Source organism: Engraulis encrasicolus, chromosome 13 (assembly GCF_034702125.1).
Source record: "Engraulis encrasicolus isolate BLACKSEA-1 chromosome 13, IST_EnEncr_1.0, whole genome shotgun sequence".
NCBI lineage: Eukaryota > Metazoa > Chordata > Actinopteri > Clupeiformes > Engraulidae > Engraulis > Engraulis encrasicolus.
In genome coordinates, this window is record NC_085869.1 from 52,403,285 (window position 1) to 52,411,965 (window position 8,681).

At 42.9% G+C, this 8,681-nt stretch overlaps 1 protein-coding gene and 1 non-coding gene across 2 annotated transcripts in view; both read right to left on the reverse strand.

Annotated features, from left to right (window-relative positions):
* kif5c (kinesin family member 5C) overlaps positions 1–6,619 on the reverse strand; it is an 81,219-nt gene extending 74,600 nt beyond the window's left edge. Inside the window, exon 1 of the mRNA XM_063214704.1 lies at positions 6,186–6,619. Coding sequence (XP_063070774.1) covers positions 6,186–6,311 — 126 coding nt within the window. The 5' untranslated portion in view covers positions 6,312–6,619. The remainder of the gene's footprint in view (positions 1–6,185) is intronic.
* Positions 6,620–7,676: 1,057 nt separating this feature from the next.
* On the reverse strand, positions 7,677–7,758 carry trnas-aga (transfer RNA serine (anticodon AGA)). Its single transcript has one exon. It is a non-coding gene; the product is annotated as a tRNA-Ser (tRNA).
* Between the last annotated feature and the right edge of the window lie 923 nt (positions 7,759–8,681).

The window sequence follows — 8,681 nt, forward strand, 5'->3', positions numbered from 1 at the left end:
GTTGCAAGCAGATAGCCGTTTTAAGCGATACGGTACGTGCCTTCCTGTTTACCCCCTCCATCTAGAGCACACCTAGAGGTCAGCAGCCAGACTGGCGGCAGCAGGAGGAGGATGTGTGGACCACTGGTACCCAGTCTGTCGCCACGGAAACCGCCTCCCGATGGGAAAGGTTCAAACATCCTCTGATTGAGCATCGCATGGCTGCAGGTGTTCTCTGAAATCTGATTGCTCTGGATGGGTACATGATTGCTCAGGAGCAGGAATTTTAATGAGTTTGTGAAGTGTGTGTGTGTGTGTGTGTGTGTGTGTGTGTGTGTGTGTGTGTGTGTGTGTGTGTGTGTGTGTGTGTGTGTGTGTGTGTGTGTGTGTGTGTGTGTGTGTGTGTGTGTGTGTGTGTGTGTGTGTGTGTGTGTGTGTCACTACACATATTACGTACATCTGTGTGTCTACTAAACATTCATTAAAAAGCACAAACTCTGTCCATAAAAACCAAAGTTCCAATCTATGGCTGTACGTCACTAAGCAACCATATACATAACCAATGTGTTGTTCTTGCCTCACATGCTACGCCGCAAGTCACTAACCTGCTCACACAGATGCAAGCTGTGTTTGAGATCACGCCTGTGTGACTGTGCATAAATCCCTGTGTCTGGCCAGTACTTTACAGTGATTGAAGAAGCCAAGTAAACCAAAGCCACAAAACCAAACATTGTCATGTCTATGCAACCTATATACATATGTAGGACTAACTAAGCAACCATAAGCAATCCATGTCTTGTTTTTGTCGGGCATATTTTCTTGTTACCGACAGACAGGACGCTAATCTGCTCACACAGATGCAAGCTGTGTAGTGAGGTACTATTGGGGCGGTTTGCTAAATTTACAGGGCCAGCAGCACTCCTACACAGACACTTCATTACCAACACTAACTATGAAACGCATGACTGTGCATACATAACGACACGCGCACACACATGCACACACACATACACAACTATGAAACGTATGACTGTGCATACATATCGACACGCACGCACGCACGCACGCACACACACACACACACACACACACACACACACACACACATACCAGCGAACGCCTCCCCCTCCACACACACAAACGATGCCTTCGCATATACATTGTGTTCTGTTCTCCCATGACACCGTCCTCTCTGCCTCAATAATTGATGTGAACTCTACTGAGTCAGTCAAGGTCTTTCTTTCCGAGAGGAGAGAAACATGGCGGACGGGCCAGCCTCACTACCAACAACATGCTCCATCACAGCAAGATGAAAGCCGTTGGAATCGATGGGCTAAATGGCAGGGCTTCTTTCAGCTGAGAACGGTACCCGGTGCCACTGAGAAAAAGAAACACACACACACACACACACACACACACACACACACACACACACACACACACGCACACACACACACACCGTTGTCGTGTAATCACAAAGCCACATTCTCATCTCCAACTGTAATATATGGTATATGACACATCTCTCTCTATGACACATCCCTTTCATGTACAAACTCCATCATAACCTTGTTGTTATCAACATGGCTATGATGACTAAGTCTTAATTTCTTATTCCTCTTGGTAATGTCTTTTGTTATGCGATGTTATGATGTAGTTGTTTTTTCCCCCAACAAATAGTGACTTTAGGATGTCCAGTAACCCCCATCTGAAGCATGAGGCAACATCCCACCCTCCATGGGAATTCTTTCATCCATATTCCGCTTTTCATTCCCTCCATCGCCCGCTTGCCTGTCTGTCTGCCTGTCAGGCTGTCGGTCAGCTCCAACAGCCTCCCCTATCCATCACCATGGATACGTTTATTCAGACACAAGGCAAGGATCCCCCGAGGTCTCTAGCTATATTGCAGAAAGTAAGCTTAGAGCTGCCGTCGCTGGCTTCCGGCTGTGTTGACATTACGTGCGGCGAAATAGGGTTTTCAACCACGTAAATGTCACAGGTGTATCTATTATTTCCATGACTGACCACCATTGACAGCCAATTGATTCGAGGTGCCTTCCATTTCTCTATAATATAATTGATGCTACACCACAAATACCTCTTCAGAAGACTCGGATTGTAATACGGATAAGAATAAGTACACTAGCCAATACTTTGAAAAATCAAAAAAAAAAATCTTACATACTGTACACACACCCAGAGACAAGTCTAGACATTGAACAAATAGAGAGAGAAAAAAGCAAACAAGAAATCACGAGTCACAAGCAACAGTGTTATTACCAATTGGAAACGAATCAGAAAAAAGCAAATCATGTGCAATGTGGAGGGATGTCTGATGTTTGGAGAGGTGGGGGGTAGCTGGTGGTGCTGCTTCTGATGTGTGTGTGTGGGGGGGGGTGTTCGTATCTGGGGGTCAGGGGATTTCAAAAGAGAGAGTGAGCAGAATAATGCATGGGGGATAAATGGCGTCCCACTGCTTGCGTTTTAAAAGCAGGAGCTTCCCGGCCGAGTCCTTTATTCTTCCCCCTCTCTCTCCATGTCTCTCTGCCACTCCACAACCACCTCCACCACCGACTCGGCTCTCTTCCGGACTGATAGACAAGAGCATTTTTATGGTGTATTAGCTTACATTCTGTAACACTATGCTAGTATCAGTGAGATTTCCCCAAGACTAACAATAGCCTCGTGTATTAATCCCCGTGCAAGTAAGAACTGTAATCTGATCCTAACACCATGCAGTGTCTGCATTACTTTATTTCTTATTCGCATAAGGCTTCAATGTTGCCTGGTTGCCGTCTTAGATAAGGGTCCAATAAACACTTCTAAATGTTACTTCATAGGTTTTGACTTTATTATTTATTTCCATATTCTATAACAGATAAGATACAAATACCATGAGACAAGTAGCCTATGTGTGTGTGTTGGTGTCGTCATTCAACACATGCTGTAATTCAGGCTAAAATCCATTTATGCGCCGGTGATGAAATAGCGGCACTAAATGTGATTTAAAGGTCACGTGAGGATTGTGTGAGGGAAACATATTAGCTCCTGGTTTTTTTTCCCTCCTCGGCTCACACTTTTATGGGAATTTCATTTTCTCCGAAATTAAATGAAAAACCTGAATTGCTCTTTTTACAAGAAAAATGACAGTGAAAGTGGTTATAAGATCATTAACGCATGCAGATTATCAAGATAAACCTTGCAGCCAATATAGGAATAGAATCCATCAGTGAAATGTTCTGTTATAAAAAGGTGTGTGTGTGTTCCCATATTAAAAAAAAAAAAAAAAGTGGAGTAGGGCTGTGAGTTTAAGCTCTACCCCACCCCCCTTGCCTCAATAATTACCATTTATTGGCAGAAACACCCCCCCCCCCACCACCATCAGACCTTGGACTAATTCTCCAGAGGAAGACGACCACATCACGCACACAAAGAACCCATCTGTGACCGTGCATCATGCAGCAGCCAGCAACACACTCTACCTCTGTGACAATGTACCATGATGCAGCATGATTTGTGTTATCAGTTTGAAACATCAGGGCTCAGAACTGACTGGCCGAAGCACCGAGGTAGAGGCGGCCTGTGTCTGCATCACACACAGAGAAATGGGAAGTACCACTGGCTACCACAGTGGATAAAAAAACACACACACACCATTTGCTGTCAAACTGAACACTGCAACTGAAGCCTGAGGCATGTAGACATGCTTTTAATTGGCAGTGAAGTTTAATTAACGTCTTTTTGACAGTTACTATCCTCTTGAGGGCTTCATATCTTCTTGGAAAAGAGTAAGTTAAAACTGTTTGTCGCTGGACTAGTATCCTTTTGTGCAACAGTTATACCTCTTAAATTAGCCTATACCATAGATAGACAGTAGAAACAGAGAACCTAGAAAATTGTTGCCTATGGCACACTTGGTAGCATGAAGGACCCGTGCTGTACCCTTTAAGGTACACAAGACTAAAATTAGAAGGTATATGCCTAGAGGTAGGAGCTCCTATAATATTATACCCTATGTGTACTTTAATTCTCTGTGTGTAGGATAGACGTCCAATGAAGCGGAGGATCTATCTGCTGACAGGCACCAGCTTCTCGGCTGCTCACGTGAGCACAATTAACCCCCTCTTATCACTCACGAGGCTACACCACAGCCACCGTAATTGGTCAGCGGGTCAATAATGAGTAATGGACTTCACTGAGATTTAGGTCAGGCATGTTTTAAAATTCTAATGCAAATTCATTCATAGTGCATCACTAAGCAGTACGGTATGAACAGGAAACAAAGATGAAACCAAAAACAACAAAGCAAGTTTATAAGGGCCACGCATACAACATCATCTGAGCAGAGCCCAGGGTTGTTATTATGCCAGCAATATGAATGAGCATTGCCAGCTGTTGATTTAATCATGCAAGGGTATTGTTGCATAGAGCGTCCCCAAATTACAAAATGACTCCGTCCGTCAGTAGAGCATTGGTTCAATGAGTACAAGCACAGGCGCAGGCACAGGCACAGGGTGTGTTTGTCTTTTTGGGTGACACTGGTCTCTGGGGGATGGCCACCGCCAGGGTCACCACCAGTCACATGCACAAGAGAGATGTTGTTGCTGGAACTCTATATAGTATTAAACCCATCACCGCACTGGACGCCCAAGGCAGAGAACAAAGAGGCAAACTATTTTAGACAACATACGTACATGTTCACACTCCAGATTGTGTAAAAAAAACATAGGGCCTATTTTAAACTAATCTCTCAGCACAAATAACAGCCATTTAATGTGATGCTTTACTACATCCACCTCCACAGGATACCTTCCAAAACTATAGGCTACAATAATTCACACAATCAGAATTGGACAAAGTCATAGAGCCCTTATTCTATCAATGATAACTTGTCACTCTGCATGTTTTGCATTATTGAGTGTGATCTACTCTATTTGTGCCTCCCTATACCTTGGGTACACTACATACCTCATCACACCGTCAGCAGGCGGTTTGTTTTTGTACGATAGACAGCCATTTTATCATGTCAGAGGAGCTTGGGCTTCATTCAATTCACAAGACGCCGATTCCATGAACAGTTGCTTGCTATCGCCACGACAATGGAGATTACAAATAATGGGATGGCCACATCTCTTCACGCACAATTGAATAATCCTATTTCGGATGAAGAGCGGCAAAAGTGATGGCAGAAAGATAATTGGTTCCAGTCAGCCGGTATAAAAGCCCACGCAACACGGTGGGAAGGAGAGAGTAGCTGGATGACCACAACGATGGCATAAGACAGAAATGCCTTAACACACAACTCTCAACCTCAGCAACAGCAATAAGTTACTAAGTCTTCTGCTCTTTATTTTTTTCCCTAGGAGAGCATAATTACCTATTCATTGACAACAACATGACTAGTGACAATAATGAAAAAAAATGTCTAGTTCTCTTCTCTTTTGAGGAATTACATATTTTGATTATCATCTATTGTAGGCCTATGTGTAGCCTATGTGTAAGGACTAATGCACTTGTCCCAATATTATACACCCACAGTTAACTACTGTCTAAACTGTTGTGATTTTATTAGCAACAAAAAAAGGCCTACATGAAAAACTATTTGCCTGGAAGAGAAAACCTGTAAACAGCCACAGCATATTCCATAGGAGATGTTGCTATTGGGCTAATGATTTTCCCAAACACAGTTCATGGCCATGCTAATTTCAGCCATAAACCAGAACAACAACTAAACTGCCAGCTTTCTCTGCCAGTCATATTAGCCTATTCCCCATCAAATACATAGGCACTACATTTTAACCCTTGACCTGGTCCCATTATCAATATGCTAAGAAATAAGGCGCTTTTGATTCAAGGCCATACATTGTGCAGTCAAAAAGAAAAGAAAAAAATAAATCAATGAAAGAGATTATGGATTTCTCTGGAAGATGCCAAACTCTAGGCGATTGTCAAGGTGTGGTAATAATTTAGGGTGACCCATGTGGGTTGATGATGAGGTTTTTTTTTATTTTTTTATTTTTAATTCTGCTAGCATAATAAAAGCCTGCAGTGAGTGGCGAGGTGTAGTGTAGGCTACCTTGATATTAACCAACTTGCCGAGAAATGAGAGCCATGTCTTGCATCTAGTAGCTGCTGTTTGTCTAAAAAAAGAAAGAAAAAAAGAAAAAGGAAAAAAGTTGAGGTAAAAAATAGTTTAGCCTACTCACCGCAACCACCACCGTGTCTTCCCCTTTGAATTTAGGAGTGTATTTATCCCCTCGTGATATTTCCGCTTGGTTCAATGGCCTGAATCGACACATTACTTTTACACAACATTCAGATGCATCTGCCATATTTGCCCAGTCCAAACAATCAAATCAACTTCAATATCAAAACCCAAGCGCGCAGCCTCTTCAAAACATCAGGCGACGATGCGCATTGTTAGTTCGTCGATGACCAGCTGGTAACCTTTGGACGTTGATGTGGTAAACCTGTAGCCACAGTCGATTCACGTTTCGCCGCAGATCCAATTTCCTGACCGTGAGATGACCTAATGACGAAATAAACAAGACGAAAGTTTAATTCCGTTTAGGCTGCCACAAGCACGCTTTCAATCCGTATCGTGGTTGATCTGACTCGCAGCATCAGCACCATTCAACACCTCTGCACTTCCACCTACGTTCGCATCCCTCCTTCAAGCGCCTCAGATTGCGAACACTCCCCGCACTGCTGGAACCTTTTCACCACACACGATATTTGGTAGAGCTCTGGAATTGTGGGTAGGGTAGTTTAAAGTCTGCATCCAGGTGCTGGCTGACCACACCACACAGACTCTAGGTTCAACTGAAACTTGACGTCGCAAGTTACAGTGTGGGCATGGAAAAAAGTAACGTCTTTCATGTAACTGACTTCAGATATACTGTTATCGATGCACGAACTAATCAAAGGAATTATTTTGGAATCTGGATTCCTCACCCTGATGGCCTTCTTGAGCCTCCTGTCCGGGGCCGAGAAATTTCACAGGATCACGTTATGAAACCATTCCAAAGGTAATACAGAAAACTGAGCGTTCCTGGTAGCCTACATTTGCAAAAGGCTAGGCCTACCCGAGGGGTAGGCTATGTTCCATATTAGGTTGGTGCAACAGACGCTCTGGTTTGGCCTTATTATTTAGGCTACTCTCTCCAGAATGCAGACCATAAGAAGAAAAAGTAGCCCGATGCTTGTCGTGAACTTTTGCCATCGACTAGGTAGGCTAGGCCTATTGTGTGACATGCTAACTGTCACTTATTTTGACATTTTCTAGGCTGTATAGCAGACCTCGCTTGCAAAATAGGCAATACCTAATAGGCCTACCTACCTAGGCCTATAAAAACAGTTGGCGTAAAACGGTATAGACATTTTTGACTATGCGACACGAATTACGCTTACCACTCTGTGACTTGCGAAGATGATGCATGTCTGAAATTGTCTACAGATGCGAGCAAGTGCATGCGTAATTACTATTTGTAGTGTAATTACTATTTTTATTCGCCCAACCAATGGGACAGGATAAGCACACTCACAGCCAATAAGTCAATAGTTGGCACGCACCGTATTCGTGGTGTCATTATTTACTTGTTATGTTATTATCTACCTGTTATGTTACCTATTGCAATTGATCTATATCGTAAAACTGCTATTTTATGTATCTGTTAAATGGCAAGAAAAAAAACTGACGTTGTCGGCAGGATTCGAACCTGCGCGGGGAGACCCCAATGGATTTCTAGTCCATCGCCTTAACCACTCGGCCACGACAACTGCTGCCCCTAGTGGTGCCGGCGAGATTTTTGTTCCTCACACATTGAGGATGTGAGTCACTGTAGAGGCAGAATGGTTGTATGAGTCGTGTGTTGCATTACAAGAGTCGCACCTAAACACATGAAATCGTCCATGATTTGGTCAGAGAACGTCTTCTTATAGGGAAAAGAACTTTGATTTGGTACTCTTGAGTCTTTTGCATAAATTAATTTGACAATTTAAGTCATACATCCGGTTGAGCCTCTTTCCTCATGTGCTGTTGCATTACAGGTGCACTGTGTAAGCTGGTGGCCAGAGTAGGTATTGCAACTATGCTGCTCAGTGAAACTGTGCTGCTATCTACTGCCACATTTTGATCTTTTCCTGACCATTTACTAAATACTGAACTAATATTTACTAGTATGACCAAAGTACAGTAGGGTTTTCAGCTAAATATGCCTATTTCTGGAAATTCAAAATGGCAGACATGGGAGAAGACCCCCTTGTCATATGAAAATAAATTTTCCACTCATAATGAATACTTCGAATTAAATGGTGATAGTAGTATTCATGAAAAATGTAACATTTGTGAATGGGCAGCATGCATTCTGGAAATAAACTACAAAAAATATTACACATTACACAAAGTCTCACTTCCACATCTAAAGGGCTGTCATGTTGGGAATGGCTTCTTTACATTTCTTTACAGTTTTGTACAGGTATGTAGGTCTAGCTACATTGTGGTGTCGACTGGTGTAGGCATTTCCCATCCGACAGAACTATTATATTATTATTTTATATGGGATAAAGAAAAATTCACAACTGTCATGAAGCCAACTTCAATCCCAATGCTCGCAATAGTAGCCCACTGTCAACCTTTCAGGAAACCAGTCCCAATGCATACATTGTACAGTAGCCAACTGGATGATGTGCTGTCTTAATGA